The 25,177-nt window shown below is 37.1% G+C and overlaps 1 protein-coding gene across 1 annotated transcript; it reads right to left on the bottom strand.

Annotated features, from left to right (window-relative positions):
* Positions 1–12,823: 12,823 nt before the first annotated feature.
* LOC137950394 (uncharacterized protein C57A10.07-like) lies at positions 12,824–16,015 on the bottom strand. The gene is made up of 4 exons (XM_068796838.1): positions 15,951–16,015; positions 15,061–15,735; positions 13,606–13,730; positions 12,824–13,271 (listed from the first exon to the last, which is right to left on the bottom strand). Exons 2-4 carry the CDS (start codon positions 15,647–15,649, stop codon positions 12,951–12,953), a joined length of 1,035 nt encoding a protein of 344 aa, XP_068652939.1. The 5' UTR covers positions 15,650–15,735; positions 15,951–16,015; the 3' UTR covers positions 12,824–12,950.
* Positions 16,016–25,177: the final 9,162 nt, after the last annotated feature.

Raw genomic sequence — 25,177 nt, 5'->3', positions numbered from 1 at the left:
GATCCCTCACAACAACAATCTATTTACAAGTACAAACTTGATTTTGAACATGAATAACTTACACATTTACTTAGCATATCCATATTTTTATTTCATAAGATGAAGATCAATGTAATAGTTACCTTACACACACATACCCTTTTTGGTCACCCAAACAAGGCCCTTATTTCCTCCATTGCAGATGGAGCTCCATATTTCCAGAGTCATATTTAATAAAAATCAGATTCTCATTTCATAAGATGAAGCTCAATGTAATAGTTGCCTTACATATACACATACCCTAGTTCTTCACCCAACAAGGTCCATATTCTGCCCGACTATAGATGGGGCATAATATTTCTAGAGTCGGACTTAATGAGTCCACATTTATAGTATTGGCTAGTTTCATATCTCTCAATCGGCATTCTAAAAAAGGTTAAGATCCCCCACTTGGCGTCCCAAGTGAAGTTCACATCATATTGCCAATGTCCTAATAAGGTCCACATTATCTTGTTCTGGTTAACTAGTAGAGGTCTAGACTCCCTACTATAGATGGGGCACAATTATCTTCTGTTGGCCACCCAGTTGAGGTCTAGAATTTCCATTGCAGATATGGACCACTTATCCTCTCTTGGTCACCAAGTTGAGTCTCAAACTCCCTATTGTAGATGGGTACAAATTTTTTATATGCACATACATATCCCATGTACTAAAAATCCAAATGTTTAAATCCACACTTCCACATGAAGTGAGGCCAATTTAAGATTTAAGTCCAAATCCAAGATTTCTTTACATACCACAACATACAATAATATCTTATAAATAGACACAACATATGCACGTATAGGTTCTAATTCAGTAGATGACAAATATATAAGACATAATTTTGTTCCAATTCACTTTGAAACCTTATGGCAACTTATGGCCTAAAACTTCTAAGCACATTTATAAAATACTACAAATCCAACCAACAAATATTTGCTCAATCATTTACACTAAAAAGATAGGTGTAAGTATCTAAGTATAAAATTTCAAAGGATTCCATTCCTATAAACAAGAGTTGCTATTTATCTATAATCCACAACTCATTCCACATGGTATCAATCAAAATTCAAGGTTATGTTAAAGCCAAAAGAAAGAAAAATATTTTTGGTAACTTAAGCATAAACAAGGTAATACATGATAGTGCTTCAACGCTCTTCCAAACATAGGGTTAACACCATAATCCATGCCATTGGAACCAAATCAAAGGGTACTCAACCTTTGTCCATATATCAAAACCACATCATGTATCCTAATCGGTAATTTAAATGACTTTAGAAATAATATTCAACATGTAAACCTAATAATTTAACTCATAACTTCAATACATGATAATTGACTCAGCAACAACCAATTTGAAAGTATCAACCTTTGCATAATTCCTCGTTCTCGTCTTGTTTAGAAATCAAATCATTCTTAACCAAACCTACTAAATAAGGAATTCACATTAATCTATAACTTCTTAAATAAGACTTAGCAGCATCACTCACTTAAGTCATATCAAAATATTTTATCCAATCGAGAAGTTTATCCATTTTCATGGCTCGTATCTGAATCTTTTTGTTTACTCACATTAGTAGTAATCAAATACAAAAAATCCAATAGGCTAATATGCAATGTGATGGATTTAGGATCCCATGATAACAACGTAGGTAATCAGCACAGGAGAGAGAGAAGCAGTCGAAGGTAAGGTGAAGGAGAGAGAAGAGGAACAAGAGGAAAAAGAGTCAGAGAAGAGAAGAGAGAGTCCAAAGTTGAGAGAAGGTTTGAGTGAGAAGGAGGGAAGGAGGATTAGATTAAGTGACATCCTAACCCTCCCCCTCAATGTATTTATATTAATGAGAAAAATAATAATTACAACCTTACCCTTTACCCTAAGAAGAGAGAGAAAGGGACAAAAATCAAAGATAAATTACATCATGACACTATACTTCGATCTCAACTTCCAACATTCCCCCTCAAGTTGGGTGAGAGAAAACATCGTAGATACCTAGTTTGCCACATATAGTGGTCTGAATCTTAAATGTGACTGGTTTTGTAAGTATGTTTGCCACTTGTCCTTGAGATGAAACATATCCGAGAGATAAGATACCAGCTTGAAATTTCTCTCGTATAAAATGACAATCTACCTCAATATATTTTGTTTTCTCATGAATGACTGGATTTGAAACAATATGAATGGTTGCCTTGTTGTCACAATATAATTCTATAGAGGCTTCTTTATAGAACCCCTATTCAGTAAGAAGATATCTGATCCATATAACTCACTGACTGCGTGGGCCATAGTTTTGTATTATACTTTTGCATTGGATCTAGCAACAACATTCTACTTTTTGGTTCTCCATATAACCATCTTACCTCCAACTAAGGTACAATACCTAAGTGGACTATAAAACCTTCAATGTTGAAATGAGCATGATTTTTATGGAGAGGTCCCTTCCTCGGATCTCCTTTTAAATACTCGAATATCCTGTCTAGAAGTTGCCAATGGGTAAGTTGTGGTTTATGCATATACTGACTAACTACACTTACTGCATATAATATATCCGCTCTAGTCACTATGAGGTAAATAAGCTTTCCCACAAGTCTCTAATATTTACCTATATCAATATTTTCACAAGAGTTTGCGTATAACTTTGTATTAGCCTCCATAGGAGTATCTGCAGGTCGACATCCTATCATCCTTATATCCTCAAGTAGATCAAGAACATACTTTCTCTGAAATAATACAATCCCATGCTTTGACTTGAAGACCTTAATACCCAAGAAATATTTCATAAGTCCAAATCCTACATTTTAAATTCTTCGCATAGATTCTTTTTGATTTCTTTTATATTGTCTGCATCATTGCCAATTAACTGCCAATAATACTCTGCCCTTTAAGGTATTCTTGATAAAGATGGAATGATCTACTGAGCACCGGTTAAATCAAAACAATAACATTGTTTGGCTAAATTTTTCAAACCAAGCCTAAGGAGATTGTTTTAGGCCATATAAAGACTTCATCAATTTGCATACTCACTCCTCATCAACCACAAATCATGTGGTTGATGCATATATATTTTTCACTTAATATCACCATTCAAAAATGCATTTTGCACATCCAATTGATATATCGGCCAAGAGGAATTAGTAGCGAATGATAATAGATCAAGAAGCTCTTTTTTAACATCCTAGCATGGCACGAAGTTTCTCCAAATCTGATCTCAAAGCTATATTTTGGTAGCTTGAAAGCCATCTAGAAGACAAAGATAAGACAAAATTCTACATACCCAATGCCCACTACCAATGGAAAATCATGCCTTGTAGCCTAAAGATAATTCCATCCCTTTTTCAAAAAGCAATGACAAAGGTATTTTCTCCACTCCTCCAAAATGTCTTAGTTTAAATTGATGACCATTTATATCCCCTTGGCCCCAAACACAACCCGCTCTATGAGTTGCTTAAACAATATTCTCCATGGTCTCCAACACACAAAAGTTGTGCAATATCTCAAGGTCTCAAAATCACTTCCCTCTTCCAACTACCAAAAGACGCGAAGTGGCTATTACAAAAGGATGTCAATAAAAAATATTGGGGAGTTGTTCTTTATGAAGAAGTGAATGGAAAAAGAAAGATATGCGGCTACAGAAGCAACATGTTCAAAAAAGTAGAAGCCAATTACCTCTCTATTTTCAAAGAAATCTTAGTAGATAAACAAGGTATCGAGTCAGACACAAATTTTTAGTTGTGATGAACACTAACCAAATTCCAAAGATGCTCTAACTCAAAAACAAAATGTTGTCTAACTCATACTTTTTGAGATGCGTAACTTGGTTAAACACATCAAAGGCAAAGAAAGCTTCCAAATTTTTTTTCCAGGCCACCCCAACACAACTCTCCAATCTGTAACTCCACAAAAATAGAGTGGTTGTGAAGTAAAGTGGTTGATTTTAGTGTATGGTTGAGATGTAAAGTAGTTGGCCTCCAACTACAATAAATAAAGCCTCATATGTTGGCTAGAGGCATAACGAAAATGATAAAAAAAAAAGAAAAAAAGACAAAAAAATAAAGCTTAAGTATTCTCTTTGAGTGTGTTCTTATTGAGTTTATTCTTTTAGTAAATAAGCTTGAGTATTTCCTTGGTTTCTTCGTCTTCTTCTTCTTTCATGTCTGACTAAATCCCAATTGTGTATCATGCACCCTATTTTCAAAGGCGAGATGCAAAGCTCAAGGCTTGCTCTTGATTAGTAGTCTTTGTTATTCAAAATTGAAGAAATACCGCATAGGGAACCAGCTCAAAGCATGAAACTACATCAAACAACCAAGTTCAAGTTGTCGCTTGTTCTTCATACTTGCATGTCTTCTATTGTAGAAGATCCATCAAAGCAACACCTACATAGTATACAGGTCATGCCAAAGAACAAAAGCAACTAATCAAGAACCGACCTTGATCTTTGCATATCCCCCATGGAAAACAAGGGTCAAGGATACGGAACTAGAGTTTAGCTAGACATGAATGAAGAAGAAGAAAATGATGAACATAAAAAAATACTCATTCTTTATTAAAAGACGAACACAAGAACAATTAAGCTTTCTTATTGTTTTTCTTATTTTTTTGTATGCCTCTAGCACATATATGAGGCTTTATTTCTAGTAGTTGGAAGCCAACTACATTACATCACAACCACACAAAAACACAACTACTTTATATCATAATCACACAAAAAAAGCATCATAATAGTAAAAAAGCTAGCCACATGATGAATGACTGGAGATATTTTTGTGTTTGGGCCAATAGTGACAAGTTTAAGACTATATGTTGGACCTTGGGATTCAAAAGTACGACATGAGTAGGACTGGCCATGGGCTTCGATAGAAATAGACTCTGGCGATGAATATTGACGGACCTTAGACCTAAGTAATAGAATATGGTAGGTTGGAATAGTAACAAGTTTTCAACTTGAACAATGCTGCTCCTTCAATATGTGCATAGTTATCCTTTAGAACCAGAAGGGACTCTGACTCAAGTTTAGTGAAGGGTTGTAGAAGTTCTTCAACATCAATCTTTTCTAATTCTTTAATTTTAGCTTGGTATTTACCAATGCGTGTTATTAAGTAAAATTTTTGTTCTATTTGTTGGAACTGGTAGATAAATCTCAAAATTGCTCTTTTCATGCATAGTAGGTTCTCACAAGGATTCGTTCAGGAAGAGAGTTGGCTCCCACTGGTGACAGTCAAGGATTTTTTTTAGACCCTTGAGTACCTTGCTACAATGCATGTAGTTGTGCACCATTTCTAGATATGTGATTATAGGTAGTGGAGAATTGTGTGATAAGTATCAGATAGTTATTTTGGATGATGGAAAGTCATAAGGAGATAATTATCATGCATCTTGTTGATCATCTACATTCATTTTTTGTGTGGCCAAAACCATTTTAGCATCTTTGTCGGATTGCAATCTATTAGATTAGTTGTGTCATGGGGCTAATAGATCCATTTATGGAGGTAGTAATAGAGTCATGTTATGCAATATAAAAACAATGGTGTATCTTTCAAAGAGAAATGGCAAATGACTTCCTTGGAAATACTGGAGCAGAAATAATAGTATAAGTTGACGAAGGGATAGTCTAGATGATGGTTTGATTAGGCTATGATTTTGTTATGGTAAAGGATAATTTCAAGAAATTTCCATATGTTATGGAAGGATTTGTTTAAGGAGGGTATTGTTGGTAGTGGATTTGACTTCAAAGGTAAGGGATTCTATGTGGTCGGGATTTGGGGTGTCGATGCTTTATGATGTAGGAGGGAATAGTTTGAGGATATTGGGAGCAAGTTTGGGGAGGAGGAATTTGTCCTTAACCTTGGACTTCCTAGGTACCCATTTTTTGAATTTGCTCCAATATTTTGGGCCATTGGTTTTTAAAAGAATTTGTAGTAAAAATACATCCCCACAGACCATTAGTACCTCATGTTTCCTGGAAACACTTTTCTACTTGACAATATTTACCAAGAAAATTTTGTGGTATGGCAATTTTTGCTTAAAATATTACTTTCTATAACTTTAAGGCCTTGTTAGTGCATATTTTATAGAAAGGTTTGCAAAGTATTTCTAATAGAAAAACCCTCCCTTCTAGGGGACCATTAGTGCCTTATGTTTCATGGAAACACTTTTCTAGCTGAAAAAATTTCCCAAGAAAATTTTGTGGTAAGGCAATTTTTTTCTGAAACAAACTACTTTCTACAACTATAAGGCCATGTTAGTACATTTTTTTTCAGAAACATTGGTAAATGTATTTCTTGTAAAAATACCTCTCTCGGGACCATTAGTTCCTCTTTTTTCATGGACACAATTTTCTAGATGAAAATTCTTACCAGGAAAATTGTGTTAAGTCATTTTTTGCAGAAATAATTTATATATTTGATCAATGACCTAGATGGAGATGATGTACTTTTTGAAGATGATTGTTGTCCACATGTAAGAGAGGTAGCCTATTTTAGGGGATAATCTTGGTAGACGAATCCCTATCAAGTCCACTTAAGGTTTGACATGCCTTGAGGATATATAAACCAATGAGGACATCATTACAATGTGATTAAATGTAGCAAGATATGGAGTAACTTGGGAATAACTCAATGGTAATGGGTTGGGTGATGACTTTAGCTACGCTTGTGCTCCCCCTGCAACTTTGAACACCGTATGGTAGAGTTGTCATATGTAGTGAGGGAGGCATGTTGACTTAATGATGGAAATCTTTGTGCCAGTGTTGAACAAGGCATATATGAAAATTGGCATAGAGTCATTTTGAGGGAAAACTTTGATTGTATCCAAGGGAAGTGTTTTGTCTAGGGATGACAATTGGGGGTCCCGTTTGTAGACCACAAAGATGTCTGAGTGATAATTCTTTGAATCATAGTCACGTTCTTCATTAGAGTTGGAATAGCTTATCATAAACAGAGCATTTCGATCATCTTCATCAATGAGAGAGAAGAGGGACTCTAAATCATCTTCGCGTTCCCGTATAGGTAGAGACCTAGCATAGGCAATTTTGTATTTTATCCTTCTTTAGGAACTCCTTTGCAAAGTGTCCTTTTTTTCACAATTATAACACCTATTAGTGGTCTTGCCTTTTCTAGATTTCTTGTTGAGGAATTCTCATTTCCTTATGTTGAATCATTCATTGGACAATTTTTCATCATTTTTTCAAGATTTCTTTTTGTAATATTTGTCCTTGCATGAGCAACAATTTTTCTTGCATCCAATTCGATGGTCAGTTCAATCACATGATTTTTCAAGTTTTTGGTGCAAAACCTATCCAAGGTAAGGATGCAATGCTAGAACATCTCACCCAAAGTGACTGAGGCCAAGGGAATGCCTTTGGTATCTATGATATTTCTGGCTTCTATTAAAGAAGTATGCATGGTATTTTATGTAATTAAGTGGAGTGGCATAGAATTTAATTATGTTAAAGTTTGAGTTCCTTTGTTTCTTTACATGAATTAGGACTCCAGCCCTCTCATTTATATATAATGAAGTGAGGGGAAGACCCAAGGGACATTCTCTCTTTTTCCCTAAAAACCCTAATCTCTCATCTAGGCCGTTCCCTCTCTTGGTTGCCTTTTTTTTTATCTTCTTTCTCTTCTACTTCTTCTATTCTCTTCTTTTTCTAAACTCTAGGCCTTCTAGTGGTGAAACCCTAGAATATAACATAGTATCAGATTAAGGATTCTAGGTTGTAGAAGTAAAAACTGCTTAAAGGTGTTTAAGTATGCAAATAAGACAAAATTTTAGCCATTAGAAGTTATAAAGTGCTGGTCTTTTTCAATTTTTAGTGAGGCCCTACATCAGATAAGTTGTTTAAATTCTTGTTTTTCTATCTTAAATCATTCAAAGTCATGTGAGGAACAATCCCAATTCGTTTTCAAAGTCAAATCTCTGTCCTATTCAAAATCGAGTTGTGTTGAAATTGGGTGCATGGTTGAATTCCAATTTTTGTGAATTTCTTGTTGAGGCTTTGTGTTGGCTAAAATTATATACCATAAATTTCTAATTACGAATTTAAAAACTCCTTTTGAATCCCAAATTACCCTCCTTTATATTCTGATGGAATTGATTGTCTAATCTCTTAAAACCCTAAGTTGGGGTTTGAAGTTATTTAGAAAGTTTTTCTTGTTCACAGTGTTGAGGATTACTTCTAAATCAGCAACTTGTTTTGTTTTTTCCATCCTATTATTGGTGTTTTCAAGGCTGGTTGAAGTGTTGTTTCAAAGTTATAGAGGTTCATGAAGGCTGGCCTCACTTGTGCCCTCCAATTGCTAGCCTCACATGCTCTAGTTTGATGTTGTTTCACGAATTATATCTAAAGTTGTTTGCTTGTTTTGGTGATTGAAAAAGGCTCATCATTTACTTCTAAATTTAATGAAAAGAGTTTATTTGTGTCCTCCTTTTAAGGGGGGGACCTTGTGTTTTGTTTATTGTGGCTGAAAATTCAAGTAACTCATCTTCTTCCTTAAGTTATGCTGATTTTAAAAAACATAATCCATTGAAAATCACTACTATTCCACTCAAGGGTTTGAGTAATTGTGTCTTGGTCTCAATTTGTTAATCAAATTTTTATTACAAGGGACACCTTAATCATGATGGATACTTAGACCAGCCACCTTCTCATGTTGATGATTCTTCCTATCACAAGTGGTTGAAGGAAGATACCTTAATCATAAGTCGGCTAATCAATAGCATGGAGGAAGTGGTTGCCATTAAATTATTCACTTGACTACAACTAAAGATATTTGGGATATATGTTTTCAATTATATTCTACTCCCGATAGTCTTCAAAATATTTATGACATATTTTAGGAGATGTTTAAGACAAAGCATGAAGGAAATCTCATAAATACTTTGCCAAGTTTAAAGTCTACTTCAAGTTGAATAGTTGATCATCTGTATTCAACTGATATATCAACTCAAATAAAACAAAGAGAAGATTTTTCATCAGCTATATGCCTTGCAAATCTTCAATCTTACCTAGATTTAGCAAAAACTCAGGTATTCAATTCCTCTACTAGACCTTCCTTCAATGATATGTCTGCAACAATGCTTAGGACATAGACGGCATAGTGGCCAAGTATAAAGTGAGGTTAGTTGTCAAAGGTTACACTCATTCTTACAATATAGACTATGAAGAAACGTTCTCCCCAATGGCAAAGATGAATTCCATATGTATTCTCATTTCTCTAGCTGCTACTTTCAAATGGCCTATACATCAATTGGATGTTAAGTATTTTTTTTAAATGGTGATTTGCCAGAGGAAGTATATATGAGTCAACCACTTGGTTATGTGGTTGAGGGGGAGAAGGTATGCCGATTAAAAAAGGCAATTTATGGGTTGGAACAATCTACTCATGCCTGGTTTGATAAATTCATCTTTGTAGTTACTCAGCTTGGGTTCAAATGATGCAAAAGTGATCATTTGGTGTTTACAAAAATACCGTCCATGGGAAGATTCTCATGGTTGTGTATATTGACGACATTGTCATTACTAGTAGTGATTATAATGGCAATCAAAAAGTTAAGCAGAATTTGAACAAAGAGTTCTAGACCAAAGATTTAGGACTTCTCAAATATTTTTTGGCCATTAAAGTTTTCCAATCCAATTATGACATTGTTCTATTACAAAGAAAATATGTACTCAATCTCTTAAAGGAAACTGAGATGCTTGCGTGTAAACCAGTTGATACCCCTATGGAACCGAATGTCCAACTATGTGCTGAAACTGGTAATGATGTTGATATTAGTCGGTTTCAATGGTTGGTTGGGAAGCTAATTTATCTCTCAGTTACTAGACCTGATATATCATATTCAATTAGTGTTATTAGTCAATCCATGCACCAACCTCAACAATCTCATTAGATTAAGTTGTTAGTATAGAATGAATTACACTTGTTTTGAATCACATCAGTTCATTGACTCAAGCAAAAACATGGGGAAAGCTGATTTAGACCTTTTTTTCGAATCATTCACATGAAGCGTGGGATGCGCATTTCTACCCCCCTCGCGAAAAAATATTCCTTCCGCTCGGCCTTCCTCCCCCAATTTTTTTTCTCTTATCCCTCTCCTCTTCCTCTCGACCTCCGTCTCTGTCACATAGCCTCTCGGCCTCCCGACCTCTCTTCTCTCTCGGCCTCCCTTTCTTCTCCCCCTCGGCGTACTGTCGGAGCACCACCTCCGTCATCGTTGCCTACTGGCCCGCTGTTGTCTCCCACCGCTGAGGAAGATGACACGCGCTGTGTGGAAGACGAAGTTTAATTTTTTCTAAATTAGGAAAAATTAAACCAACGTCATAAAAATAATAACTTATATATTTTATTTATAAAATAATTATTTTTATCATTCAAAATATTCATTTTATAATTACTGTATTAAATTAGTGATTTAATAGTCATAATTAAAATATTATTAAAATAAATATTCGATAAATTATTTTGGTTTAATTATCCCATTGCTATAATTAATTAAACCAATGGTTTTAAATTTTGTGATAATATATTATTAATTAATAATACATAAAAATATATATTATGTTATTGATAAATATATATATATATATATATATATATATATATTATATTAACTTTTTTACTATTTTATTAAATTAGTGGTTTTTAATTTTAAAATATATCTTATGTTATTAAAAATTTATTTATTTATTGTATTCGTTTATCATTAAGTAATATAATATAGTTCTTTATTAATTATGATATTAATATATTTAATATTACACGTTAAATCACTTATAAGTGTTGTAACCATGTTTACTTTGGTTAATTATCTGTTTAGGTATATGTTCTATTTAAGTATATTATAAAAGGTTACTCATTCTCTTGTTTATATCATACTTTTTATTTGGGGGCACTAACACTGGAATCTGTTTTCCAGTATACTTGAACTCATCTACACTAACACCCAATGATGAGTTAAAGTTGAATCAATTAATGTAAGATGGATTGAATTCTTTACTTCATTTCAAGTTCATTGTGGACTAACGCCCCCTGAAGGTATTGTATGATTGTAGGAGGTAATTTGGTCACATGGAGAAGCAAGAAACAGAATGTTATGACAAGGTCAAGTTTTGAGACTGAATACAGAGCTATGACACATGCAGTAAGTGAACTATCCTTGGGGAGAAGATGAAGAGACTTGACTAGGATGTTTCTGTTCCTTGGGGAATCTCCATTGGAGGGAAATAGAGTGGAGGGAAAGGCGCTATTTGCAGGGTTGATGGAGGGGAAGGTTGAAGTTGTTTCGACAGGGGAGGAAAGGAAGGGGTGGAAGAGAAGATGGAGGGGTTGGAAGAGCATGAGGTGTTTGAGCCCTTTTGGGCATGGCGTCCTTTCAAGATGTGTGAGCTAATGTTGCAGATGAATCTTCTTTGCTCTTTCATGGTGAAGAGCTCGGATGACTACTAGAAAAGTGATATCGTTGTAGTGATGTGGACCAATTCTGTATGGAGGTCTTAGATCTTGCCCTTACATTCTATGATTATGTCGTGGCGAGACTTATTGTTATGCAACATGTTGATGTTTGGAGTTTTTCAATGTAGAATTGCACATTCGGGTGGAGTGATTGCTTTTTGGAAGAATATCGTCTTATGTCTATCATCTGGATGGATGTCAAGCTGCAGGAATCCGACTTAGAGATCAAATTTGGAGAAAAATCGTGCATTGCTCAGATGCTCGAAAAGAGCTTTTTGGTTGGGTAAAGGAAATGTTTCATCTTCTAAGAAATGGTACAGTGACTTGCAATTGATAACTACCTTTGCTTTTCCTCTGCCCTGCTCTGCTCGTTTGTTGACATAAAATGCTTGGCATACCCACTGCAAAGTTGTTACTTCAATCAGCCCTTTTTTCAACACAGTGCTTGAAAAGAGCTTTTTGCTGAAGAAGATTGCATTGGAATCAGGCAGGGATTCTTCTATGGTGTTTTCATTTGCAGATGTGGGAAGGGCTTGGGACTGTTGGCATTTGGGGGTAGTTTCATATTTTCCCCTTTAACAGCTCAAAGTGAATGTACAGTGGAAGAGTTTCATGAAGAACACATGGAAATTACAGAAAGACAATTAGTCGTGTTTGCTACTCTCCTTTTTAGTTGCTACAGTATTCCAACATGTCCAGTCTAACCAAAGAGAACCCAGTTCCAGACTGCTTGGTAGGACAACAATGGAAAAGACCAAAGAAAAGAAATTAGGAAGAGAAGTCAGCATCCGTTTTTCTCTATTAAGCTCCTGCATTTTCCATTACGTAAGGTAGAATGAGAAACCAACACAGTATAGGGGAAGATTTCAAACAGGTAAGGTGAACTTCCCTTCCCATTCTCTGCTCTTTTCTCTGTCACTAACTGTTTGAATTAACTATACAAGAATACTGAGCTCGTTTTCTGTCTTCATTTTCCTTCTGTATTCTTCTGCTTTTTTTTTAGAGGGCGTGGCACGATTCGAAGTCGCGACCTGATGCTCCTGGTTGTAAAGAGAATACCATCAGACCACACGGTCTTAGGTTCTGTATTCTTCTTTGAGCAGACAAAAAATGAAAAGAGAACATTTTCTCTTCTTTTTCGTCATTCGTCTTATTGTCTTTTCTCCTACTTTCTTCGCAATCAAAGAACTCTGAACGGAGAAAGTTAGGTGCATAAACAACCGGTCAAGATGGCAGATTATAGCAAATTCCAGGTCTCGAAGGCTTCTATCAGGAACAAGTTAAGATGGTAAAGATGACAGTCCCGACAGTGCTATAACTCAGTACAGGTTACTTGCATTGGACAGAAAACTTTTAACTCTATACCTGTAAAGCTTCATTTTCATCATTATCATTCTATAAGCACAACATAGTGAAACATGGACAAGGGATATTGCAGAATAAACATGACAATGGTTAAGCCTCTGAATTTTAGATTGTCATTGTGGCCAAGGAAGTGTTCCTGGATAAGGAGCTGAACCACAATAACTGAACAATCCCGTCAACTCAGGGCATCCAACAGGATAAGGGATAGAACAGTGAAATGGGTCTCGAGTAACCCTCTTCCGCCAAAGAGATCCTGAACACCCATATGGGTCTTCTAGAAATTGAGCCCTCACTAGAGCTTCACCTTTCAGGGCTGCCTCAGTTGAAGTAGAAGATGCTGGAGTACCAACATAATAAAACCTTGCTTCTGGGAGCCCAATTGCAGAGCGGTGCAGGTGTGCAAATCTCTCCTCTTTGAAATCATAACTCACAACCTAGTGATAACAATAGAAAGGACATGAAATTCTTAAAGTTATATGTTTATGTTGCAGACAGATTTATAAACTATAAAAACAAGGACAGTCCCTAGATGAACAGCAATGACTAAAAGTAGATGTAAACAAGCATATTCAACTCTTTCGTATGTTATCATTTATTACTGTTTTCCTAGAAAATGAAGACCTATTTCAGTGATAAGAAAATTTAACTCTATCAGTAATTGTCATAGATTATAAAACTTCCGTAGCTGCAGCATTTTATAGCAACTATAGTCTCTAAATGCAAGACAACTGAAACATCAAAATAGGAGATGTGAAAGAAAAGACTTACTGTTATGTTATGAGGATACATGCCAGTGAGCTCCCGAAACCGGCAAACACTAAAAAGAAGGTTTTCAAAGCTGTCTCTTGCATGTTCTTCAGTAAGAGCCCTTGATCTGACAGATTCTTGCTTGCCTACAAGAGAAATGGAAACTCATACAACTCAAAAAGATAATTGAAACCATTAAAAACCAACCTGGTCTACGTGAATAGGACGAGGTAGTTGGCATGTTCCAAATGTTGCAAAAAATCTGGATATTATGCGCAGAAAACAGAAGTATTTCATACTAGTTCAAAAAGTTGCAACCATCGAGATCCTAAGCATGTATGTTTTGTTCTCTGTTTGGCTCTCTGATCAGAAGCATCTCCTTGGAGTTTATAAGTAGATAAATGGTGCATCACGATTCAACAGAAAATCAAATAGGTGGATAATGATTCAACAGAAAATGAAATAAATCTAAGGATCCCATGCCATGTGATAGGACAATCGTCAACAAGAAATACTGGAATGTAATCTTTTGAGCTAGATACAACCAAATCATTTATCTGATGTTCATGTTCACCATAACAGTCCAATTCTTGGATTGAAAGATTTTTTTTTTTTTTTTTTTTTTTTGAACTCGTTGGATGGATAAAGTCATTTGGAGGCCAAACTGCATCAGTGACTAATCTAAGAGATCACAAATGATGAAACTAGTCTTTAATGGCAACATCAGGGCTTCTGTTCTCTTTCTCTTTTTTTTTTATGAAAGTGCGTATATTGATAAAAGAGAGACTTACAAACCTAGTTAAGGGCCTGGCTCCACAACAAAGTGTTAGAGAGTATGATAAGTGGTTAGCAGAGCTTCTGTTCTCTTTCTCTTTAATCTCATTTTCACCCTTGGAGAGCGTTATTGCTGTTATTTCTTTTGAATGCTTTTAGGACTTATTTCAATCTAGTACAAGATAGGATTGTTATTCAATATACAGTAAAATTCCCCACATAAAAATTTTAGATCTTTGATAGAAAGCAGTGGTCTGGAATTGTTCAACAAAATCACCAACTTCTTTGTTTTGTATGAAAAGTCCACCACATTGAAGGGAAATATTTTATCAAGAGGAAAAGAATTGATTCAGTACTAATTTGGTGTAGACTTTCATGAAGATTCAGTAAATATTAAATCAGATAAAACAGACGATAATCTAAATTTAAGAGTTCTAGATTACTTCATCTTTTGGTTCTTTTTTTCTCTACATACATGTATGCGGGTCCTTAGAATCTCTTCATGAAAGCAGATCTATTAGCACAACCTGCACAAATGTTATTTTTTCTTCATCTTTTAATCAAATAATCCATCTTTATAAGACTGTTCGTACATACATTTAATTAGTACCAGATTTCAGTGAAACCAAAGTACTCTTTTTTTTTTTTTTTTTTTTATATGAAACCAAATTACATTATAAAATTGAAAAGTAAGTAACTCACCAAACCAACTCCTTGACTCAGCAACTGCCCAGTAACTCTGTGCCTCACTTTGTGGCCCCGCATCTTTCCGAGTCTCTCCACCACTAAACAAAAGCAAAGCTCCCTCATCTTTTGCAGCAATCTCAACACCTGCTTTAATATGTGTTAAGAAGGTAGCAGCTTGCCCTGGATGCTTCTGATATGGCTCCAGAAACCAAGAATCTTCCTTATCGACCTTCCCACAACTACTGGTATAAATAGAATGTCCAGCTACCATGACAAGATTTCGCAGATTTGCAAAGGGATAAGAGCTCGAACTCAAATCAAGTTTCTTTTGGGAACTTGTCATTCGAAACCCATGTTCATAAGCAGAAAGAATTAGCAAAATTGCAGCCGCCAAGGATAGCGTAATGAGAATAATTAGGAGAGGATGGAGCTTGTAATAATAATGCAGGCCGTTAACAATTGATTTGAGCATACTAACCAAATTGGAGGACGAACCCTTGGGTCTTCGTGTTTTTTTAAAGTTTCCCGATTCTAAATCAAAGTCCCCTCGCGGGTAAGCAGGAAAGGACTTGGGGCTCCCCTGCCCAAATGCCTGGATATTCATCGCAGCATCTATTCCACCGTGCGGATTATAATAGAAAAATAAACCACAACCAGATGGAAACTCCTAGTCGATGGACGAGAGAACCTCTGGAACGACCAGAAGGAGACAATCAATCATATCCACGTCAAATTAAAGCAGCATCTTGTATAAGGTCACTTGATCCATACTAGGTAGCCAGAATCAAAGATGAAAATGTCACAAACACAGTTTTTTTTGCAGGAGAAAACAGTGGCATGAGGTCGAATATTTGTTTCTCAAAGGGCAGAGAAGAAATGGTGTGCCGGAAATCAGGAAAACAGACCTGAGTTAAAGGATCCTCAATGTGGAAATCAAGGAACGGAGATTCCCCTGAGCAGGCTCTGTGTAAGACTTTTACGTTCAAATACAGGAGGAGATCTCTAAGGATAAAATATTATAATGATTTTTCAAATTAAAATAACAAAAATAATACTTAAAAACAATATTAAATTAAACTAAAATATTATAAAACATTTAAATCTATTCATTAAATAATTTTTATTTAATTTAATCTATCTAATTATGCAAAGAATCATCGAAAGAAAATTTTTTAAAAAATTAAAATATTATTTTTTATTTTCCACGTGTATAAAAATATATTTTCTCTCCGATTTTCCACCGGAATCCAAACGCAAGAGTTTCTTTTCTTTTCTCTGTTCTCCTTCTCTCTTCTCTCCCTCTCTCCGGCTTCTCTCCTTTCCTCCCTTCTCCCCCTATCTTCTTCTTCCCCTTCTTTTCTCTCTCGCTCTCATCTGCAAATGCCGTCACTGTTTTTAATTCCTCCATTTACATTGGTTCTCATCCCCTATTTTCGTCCTAAGTCGAGTATTTCTACGTTGGAATCCTCCATTTTCAGTCTCGATATGCCGCCAGACAACGGTTGTTCTCCACGAGACCTCTCAATTTTTTCTAACTTTGACACCGTTCATTGATTTTCTAACATCTTTGCTGTTGGATCGGTGTCGCCCTTGCGGTATCTGCTTTGTCGTCGAGGGATTTACTTCACTGGAGTTGATGAAGAGGTGCTTCTTTCTCTGTCTCAAGCCGGGGTATTCTAATAAAGTGGAAGACGTTAAATTCGAATTTAGGAATCTTGGAAGAGAAATATTGAAGCTGGATTAATCCCAATCCCAGGAGAATTTTAGATCTCCCAATCCCGTGTTTGGCAGCAATACCGAAGCCGGATTGATCTCAATCCCGGGGTATAGAAGTTCGTCTTTTACTCTGGAGTGGGTTAATAATCGTGGGTATGATGGATTGAAGGCATCTTGTGGACCTGGTTGGAAGAGGTCGAAAATTAGCATTGCAGATGCCATTCTTGAGGCATGCAATAGAGACACCCATTTCCCGTAACTTGTGACCTTCCAGTAATTGTATTTGATAATGACAAGTCGAGCAGATAATCCAGTTGATTACATTGTTTGAGCATGCTCGCCCATTATTTCAGTTGACACCGATTGTTGGGCTTGATTAAAAAAGCTCCACTGTAAACAGTAAGCTGCTGCCGGCTAAAGTAGAGTTTTCATGAAGATAAAATCTTTAATTATTTTTATATTTATATAGTTGTTGAAATGTATAGCTGTATAGCATGATCGGAGGAAACTGTATAGCGTGATTGTTTCCTCCGATCCCGTGATTGTATTCTTGATTTTATCCCTTGATTTTAGGATCTAAATTGATCCTAAAATCGACTTGTAATGTATTATAAATAACCTCCTAACGGAGAAGAATATATCGTCGAAAAATCATTCTTTGAATCTCTGTTATTATTTTCGGTTCTCTCTATTTTACATGGTATCAGAGCAGGAGAATTATCCTCTCTTTTCCATCACCGAAAGTCGGAGCTAAGTGCTCCCGTAATCGTCGAAGGAGGAAGTCGGAGAAAGGAAAAAAAAACCGTCGGAGTTGCAGAACTCTGTTTTTTCTGCAACTCCGTATTCCGGTTGTCCCGACGCCAAAAGAACGTCGCCGACGACCGACGACGATCACTGAAGATCGAAGACAACCGCCGACGATAGTTCCACCTTCCCGTTATTACCGCCGATCATCACTGTCGCCGAGGGAAGCCGAATTGCCGAAAGAGAACAGAGTTCTCTTACGACGGTCTTGTAGTCGAAATCATGTCGTCGACGAGTACCGACGAACGCCGACGACAGCACCACCACCCTGTTGTCGCTGCCAACCGCCATCGTTGCCGACTGAAGCCGACGCTCCGCTACCGTTGCCGAAGACGAAGGTATTTTGTTTTTTGAAACTTAGGAACTACTGTTCCTTTATTTTTCCTGCCGACCGAACCGACCCAGACCGGCGGGTCAATCGAATCGGACCGAACCGGTCTAAACCCGAACCGGATCGGACCAGCACTGGAGCAGACCAGAATTGAATCTGCCCAGATCGTACCGAACCGGACCAGATCGAACCGAACCGAACTGAATCGAACCGGACCGGATTAGAAAAAAAAAAATTCAGATCGATGGCCACCACTACAGGCGCATCCACCGAACTTATCCCATCACCACAGATTATAGTCCACCAAGACAATTCTGCTTTTCCAACTGGAATTATCCTCGATGAGACCAATTATTCATTATGGTCCCAACTCATGGAGATGCGAATTGGCGCACGCAACAAAGCTGGATACCTCACCGGTGAAACAAAAAAACCAGCATCTGGTGATGCCAATCTTGGAGCATGGATTACTGAAAATCAAAGAGTCAAAAGTTGGCTTATTGACTCCATGAGTCCATTGCTCATGCAGCAATTTATTCGCCTCTCCACTGCCAAGGAGATATGGGAAGCAGTATCAAAAACATTCTATGATGGATCCGATGAAACTTGTATATTTGAGCTGAACCAGAGATCTTTTTCTACTAAACAAAATGGTAGACCATTATCCACGTACTACAATGAACTGGTTGCAATTTTCCAGGAGATTGATCATAGAACTATATCTCAGGAAGGAACAGTCGAAGGGCTAATCCAGTTGCACTTTGCAATGGCTAGGCTTCAGGTTCATATTTTTCTTAGTGGGCTTGACTCCGAGTTTGATCAAGTTTGTGGAGAAATTTTGCGAAAAGACCCCAAACTTGATTTGGATAGTACATATGCATATGTCAGAAGCGAATATCAACAGAAACAGACAATGGGGAGCTATCGCCTAGTCTCCGAGAACTCGGCGATGTTGGTCAACCAAAACCGACAAGGATCATCAAGCAGTCGGAACCCTCAATCCTCTGGCAAAGGTAACAATCGTGTATGTATTCACTGCGAAAAAAGAGGACATTCACAACACCAGTGTTATGAGATTATTGACTATCCGGAGTGGTGGGATTTCTCAAAAAATCCCCGTAACAAGATTGCTGGGAAAGCTATGGTGACATCCACGGAAGATAATCAGGAGCTACCTACTGCAAATGTTGCCCATCCAGGTATTCTCGATAATGCATTAGTATTTTCTGTACATTCTAAGAATAGACCTTGGATTATTGATACAGGTGCATCCGATCACATGACAAGGGATCCCAATCAATTACAATCCATCCTACCTTCTCCATAATCTGTTATTTCAACAGCCAATGGTAGTACCTCTCCTATTACTGGGGAAGGATCTGTTATATTATCCAATAATCTGACATTAGATACTGTCCTTGTGGTTCCCTCTCTTGAATATAACCTTTTGTCTGTTAGCCAAATTACTTCCACTCTTGCTTGTACTGTAACTTTTTGGCCCTCATTTTGTGTCTTTCAGGACATTCTAACCCAGAAGATTCTTGGTTATGGTGTTAGACGGGGCAAACTCTACTATTTGGAGTTGACAGAAAATGGGGGATCGAAAATCAGTCAGACAAATCAAGCTAACAGTGAAGATAATGCTCAAACAACTGTATGGTTATGGCACCGATGATTAGGCCACCTTTCCTTTGGTTATCGTAAGAAATTGCGACCTCAACTTTTTTCAGGTTTGACTGATGTGCATTTTCATTGTGACACATGTGAATTGGCTAAAAGCCACCGTATTGCTTATTTTCCGAGTTTGAATAAAAGTTTCGAACCTTTTGCGGTTATTCATTCTGATGTTTGGGGTCCAACCAAGATTCCCTCTATTTCTAGAGCTCGTTACTTTGTGACATTTATTGATGAATGCACTAGAATGACTTGGGTATCTCTGCTTATCCAAAAAAGTGATGTGTGTCTAGCATTTCAGAAATTCCATACAATGATACATACTCAATACCAAAAGCAGATTCGTGTTTTGCAATCTGACAATTGTACTGAGTTTGTTAATGCTTCTCTCAAAACTTTTCTGACCACTCATGGAATTCGTCATCAGACTTCTTACACCTATACTCCCCAACATAATGGATTGGCAGAAAGAAAAAATAGACAACTTTTGGAAGTAGTGCATGCCTCTCTCTTTGGCATGAACATGCCTCGATTTTATTGGGGCGAAGCTATCACATCTGCTGCCTACCTCATCAATCGAACACCTTCTAGAGTACTTGATTTTCAAACTCCTCTACGCAAGCTGCAATCCCTGATTTCAATTCCCCATCTTTCGAATCTTGAACCCCGAATTTTTGGGTGTACCGCTTATGTTCATATCCCAAAGATCTTGCGAAATAAACTTGATCCATGTGCCTAGCGATGTGTATTTGTTGGCTACTCTGAATTTAAAAAAGGATATCGGTGTTATGATCCACACACCAACAAGCTCCATGTGACTCTAGATGCCTCCTTCCATGAATCAGTCCCTTATTATTCAGGGGGAGTTTCTTGGACATCTCTTCAGGGGGAGAGTTCAAATGAAGAGAATGTTCCACATGAAACTAACGGAGATGCTGAAAGAGGTGTTGAATTTATTGAGTTAGAAGCGGTGAATGAATTTTTTAAGTGTCATGATATGCAACAAGACTGTGATTCAGTAATTTCACCTAAAGAACCCCCAGAGTTGCCCCCGTCTGCACCAACAACTGAAGAATCAACCCGGAATATTCCTCTTCAGGTAAATACGAATCCTGTGTTTGATGAGTCTAATGAAACATGTCTTCCTACAGAAAACATAACCCCTAGATATCCACAAAGATTGAATAGGGGAGTTCCAAAAAAACAGTATGAACCTGATCTTGAAGCCAAGACCAAATACTCAATCAATAACTATGTGTCATCCCATAGGTTGACTAAATCGTATGCATTTACTGTTGATCAATTATCCAGGGTTTCTATTCCTATTAATGTGCAGGATGCATTAACTGATCCAAAATGGAAAAAAAGCGATGAACGAAGAGATGGAGGCTCTACAAAAAAATGTCACTTAGGAACTTGTTCCCCAACCTAAAGGAGTAAAAACAATTGTATGTCGATGGGTGTTCACATTGAAACTCAAACCATATGGAAGCATTGATAGATATAAAGCTCGACTAGTTGCAAAAGGATATACGCAAAGGTATGAGATAAACTATCAGGATACTTTTGCACCAGTAGCTAAGATCAATACAATTCGTATTCTTATATCTATAGCAGCAAATCGAGACTGGCATCTGCAACAATTTGACGTCAAAAATGTTTTCCTCAATGGAGACTTAGAAGAAGAAGTCTACATGGAACTACCACCAGGCGTAAAAAGTGGTTCTTTGTCTCAAAGTAAAGTTTGTAAATTGAAGAAGTCATTGTATGGGCTGAAACAGTCACCTAGAGCATGGTTTGGGAGATTCTCGGCTACAATGAAGGAGTTTGGTTATAAACAAAGTAATTCAGATCATACTTTGTTTATAAAACACAAAGAAGGAAAGGTAACAGCATTAATTGTAAATATTGATGATATGGTCGTGACAGGAGATGACCCAGGTGAAATGCAAGTTTTATAGGAGTATTTAGCTACTAAATTCGAAATGAAGGATCTCAGACAACTTAAATATTTTTTGGGAATTGAAGTTGCAAGATCGAAACATGGAGTCTTCCTTTCACAGCGAAAATATGTGTTGGATCTTCTAGCCGAAACCGGAATGCTTGACTGTAAACCAATAGAGACGCCCATGGAAATGCATCATAAACTTGGAATTCTTCCAGATCAAATTCCAGCAGACAAAGGGCGTTATCAGCGATTAGTTGGAAGATTAATCTACCTATCCCACACAAGGCCCGATGTAGCATATGCAGTAAGCGTTGTGAGCCAGTTCATGCATGCACCAAGTGAAGAACATATGGAAGCAGTCTATCGGATCTTGAGATACTTAAAGAGTGCTCCAGGAAAAGGTTTGTTATTCTCAAAAAATGGTCTCTCTAGTATTGAAGGGTATACAGATTTTGATAGGGCAGGTGATTAGACAACCAGAAGATCCACGTCGGGTTACTTTACTTTTGTGGAAGGGAATCTTGTCACTTGGAAAAGCAAAAAACAGAAGGTAGTATCAAGATCAAGTGCTGAAGCTGAATTTCGAGGTATGGCTCATGGTGTATGCGAGTTATTATGGATACGGAATATACTGAGAGACTTAGGGATTGAATACGACAAACCTATGAATCTTCACTGTGATAACAAGTCAGCTATCGCAATTGCACAAAATCCAGTTCAAGATGATCGCACTAAACATGTTGAAGTTGATCGTCATTTCATCAAAGAGAACCTCGATGCAAAGATTATACAATTCCCTTTTATTCAATCTGCGAGTCAGATGGCTGATATGCTCACGAAGGCAGTATCAGGGAAAACATTTCATGGTATAATTGACAAGTTGGGCTTGACTGATATCTATGCACCAACTTGAGGGAGAGTGTTGAAATGTATAGTTGTATAGCGTGATCGGAGGAAACTGTATAGCGTGATTGTTTCTTCCGATCCCGTGATTATATTCTTGATTTTATCCCTTGATTTTAGGATCTAAATTGATCCTAAAATCAACTTGTAATGTATTATAAATAGCCTCCTAAAGGAGAAGAATATATCGTCGGAAAATCATTCTTTAAATATCTGTTATTATTTTCGGTTCTCTCTGTCTTCCAATAGTTAGTATAGCAACCGGTCGAAAAGGAATTTGGAGTTTGCTGATTTGAAAACTCCTTCGCCTCGTCGTACTCTTAAACATATGTCGGTTTTTGTTTATTTGATTTCGGAATCAGGAATAAACGACTCTTTTGTTGTTTATTTGTTGTTCTAGACTCTGCTGCTAGACGTTGTTTACATTGACTCTCTGTTGTCGATGCTCCTAGACTTTGTAAATGGTTGCTCTCTGCTATGATCCTCTGCTTCGATTTTCTCCATTTTACTTTTCCTGTTTTCTTCCTATTTTCTCCATCCTACCGACAAAGATCTCAAACCCCGACGACTGTACTTGCTGCTCTTATTGATGGACATGCTTTTCTTAGTGCTATTAAGAGCAATGCCTCTCTAAAGAACAGAGCTTCTGCAACATCACAAAGATCATCCTTGTCCTCCACGAGTTTTGATTATGTCCATCAGAAGCAAAACCTGCAAGGGCCCGAGAATCAGCGGAAAGATTTCCGAGACAGAGATTGTTGCAACCGACATTGGATAGGATTTTGGAGACTCCGTTTAGGTTTGAGTGAGAAATCTAATTCCAGTAAGCAATATGTGGATTACAAACTGTCTTTCTACGAGCTTTACAACCTCTGAATAAATTGGGGAAGCAGATTGTCAGTTTAATAAATTTGGGTTCACTTTGAATAATTGATAGAAGCTGCTCAAAGAGCAGTACATGTGATACTTGAATTTGATTGCTGGGAATTGGGACAACTTAGAGGAAAGCTGATTATCTGTTCAATAAATCATCTGAAACCCATTGAAGTTCAGTTATTGGAATGATTCTTTTTGCATAATTTTTCTCTTTGATCTCTCTTCCCAAGCTATGGATGAAAGTATATGCATAACTGCTTAGTACAAAACAGAGAAAGTTCATGTTAAAGCTGATGTTGTATGGTCAAGGAATTAGAGAAGTCCTTTTACCAGATTTGTGTAAAACTCAAGTTGGGTATCATCATTGTGACAAGGTTTGTAATTTTGAAGAGGAAACAGTTGTCTTGCCTCCATTTCCTTTTCAGATTTTACCGAAGGAAAACAAGTTTTATCCAAATCTAAACTTCTGACTAGCCAAAGTTTTTTTTTTTTTTTTTTTCAGTTCAGGCTCTGCCTTCATTTTTCCAGATAGACTCCAATGGGTTGGCTACTTCCTGAGATTCAAGAAAAGAGAAGGAGCTTAATATATGTGAAGAAAGAACCTTGTCTTCTTCATTAGTGTCTCTTTCTTCCATGTTTGTATTACCCTTAAAGAATGCATTAGGTGTTATTGTTAGTGAGACCCGTTAATAGCGTGGAGTTCTAGCAGCACCCAACTATATGAGATTCTGATATCAAGTTGGTTTGTTGCTCTTGGATTTTGGTATAAAGACAGTAAATTGATATCAAAGCACCTAAACGCTAGAAATAGACCAACAAATAGATGAGACAGTAGCACCAAAGTAGCGGAGCTCGACGATATGGTCAAATACGGTGTAGGAGGAGCAACTGAGGAAGACAAATATGTTGTAGGGGAGGAGGTAGAAGAGGGCTGTATGGATCTAGGGTAACAAAAATCTTGTGCTTATTATTTGAGAAAGCATCTTCACTTTGACTAGTGATTCTAAGATAGATTTAGACCCTTCTTTAACATGGTATCAGAGTGATTATTCATACTTAAAACCCCAACCCAAAGTTAACCATGAGGATAAGCAATAAAGATAACCCGACCCACATGGTGTTAAGAAGAAGGATTTTCACATGACCTATTGCTTAGTTATGGTCTTCTGTTTGGGCTACATTCATAAAAGGAAGAGGATGGTCTTCTATTCCTAGAGATTTCTTAGAATTTTCACCATTGACAGGGTGAGCCTTCTTCTTTTTGTAAGTTGGCTGTTCAGTACAGGGCATTGAATAAGTCTTACACTATACTTGGTCTAATTGGCTCATTTTGAGCTCAGATTAGCCAAACTGAACAAGATTGGCCAAACCAAATTGAATTTTCAAAATTCTGACCCTGTTCCTAAGTTCTTTCTTTGATCTTCCCAAGAACTGTAGAGGAGGTAGGATGGGCAGTTGGTTAGATCTAGTATGAATCGTAGCTGGTATTTGCTAACATCTTGATGCACTCTCTCCCTTTAACCCATATAGCGAAATGTGTCAAAAGGAAGGAAAACCCATGGACCGACTTCATGTCTCCACCCTGTAGGAAGTTCGAGACCAGAACCATGCCTGGACCTGCGATTTAGCCGGATCTACCAGAATTTGAGAGAAGGCGAGTTGGTACTCAGGTTCAGACCTTCCCCAAGTTCACCACCCTGTATCCATGGAGACTCGACCTGACTAGACCAAAGGTCCTCAGTTTGAGACAAAGAACCATGGATCAAACCATAATTAAGTTATTGCAAAGGCCCCGGGAACTTTACTCCATTTGTTTTACCTGGAAAGCAATTAAACCCATGGCTACACATGCAGACCAAATCTCAGTGAAAGTTATCATC

This window comes from Aristolochia californica, unplaced genomic scaffold (assembly GCF_029961685.1).
Source record: "Aristolochia californica isolate CCGP_79_NKW_82.1479 unplaced genomic scaffold, dmAriCali1.0.hap1 SCAF_14, whole genome shotgun sequence".
NCBI classification, from domain to species: Eukaryota; Viridiplantae; Streptophyta; class Magnoliopsida; order Piperales; family Aristolochiaceae; genus Aristolochia; species Aristolochia californica.
Note: the sequence above shows the minus strand (reverse complement) of the source record. Positions and strands in the feature narration are given on the sequence as shown.

Coding starts and splice junctions, on each gene's coding strand:
- LOC137950394 (XM_068796838.1), bottom strand. CDS start 15,649: ATGAATATCCAGGCATTTGGGCAGGGGAGCCCCAAGTCCTTTCCTGCT. Junction 13,731..15,060: donor TGAGTCAAGGAGTTGGTTTG/GTGAGTTACTTA, acceptor TTTCTCTTGTAG/GCAAGCAAGAATCTGTCAGA. Junction 13,272..13,605: donor TGTATCCTCATAACATAACA/GTAAGTCTTTTC, acceptor TGTTATCACTAG/GTTGTGAGTTATGATTTCAA.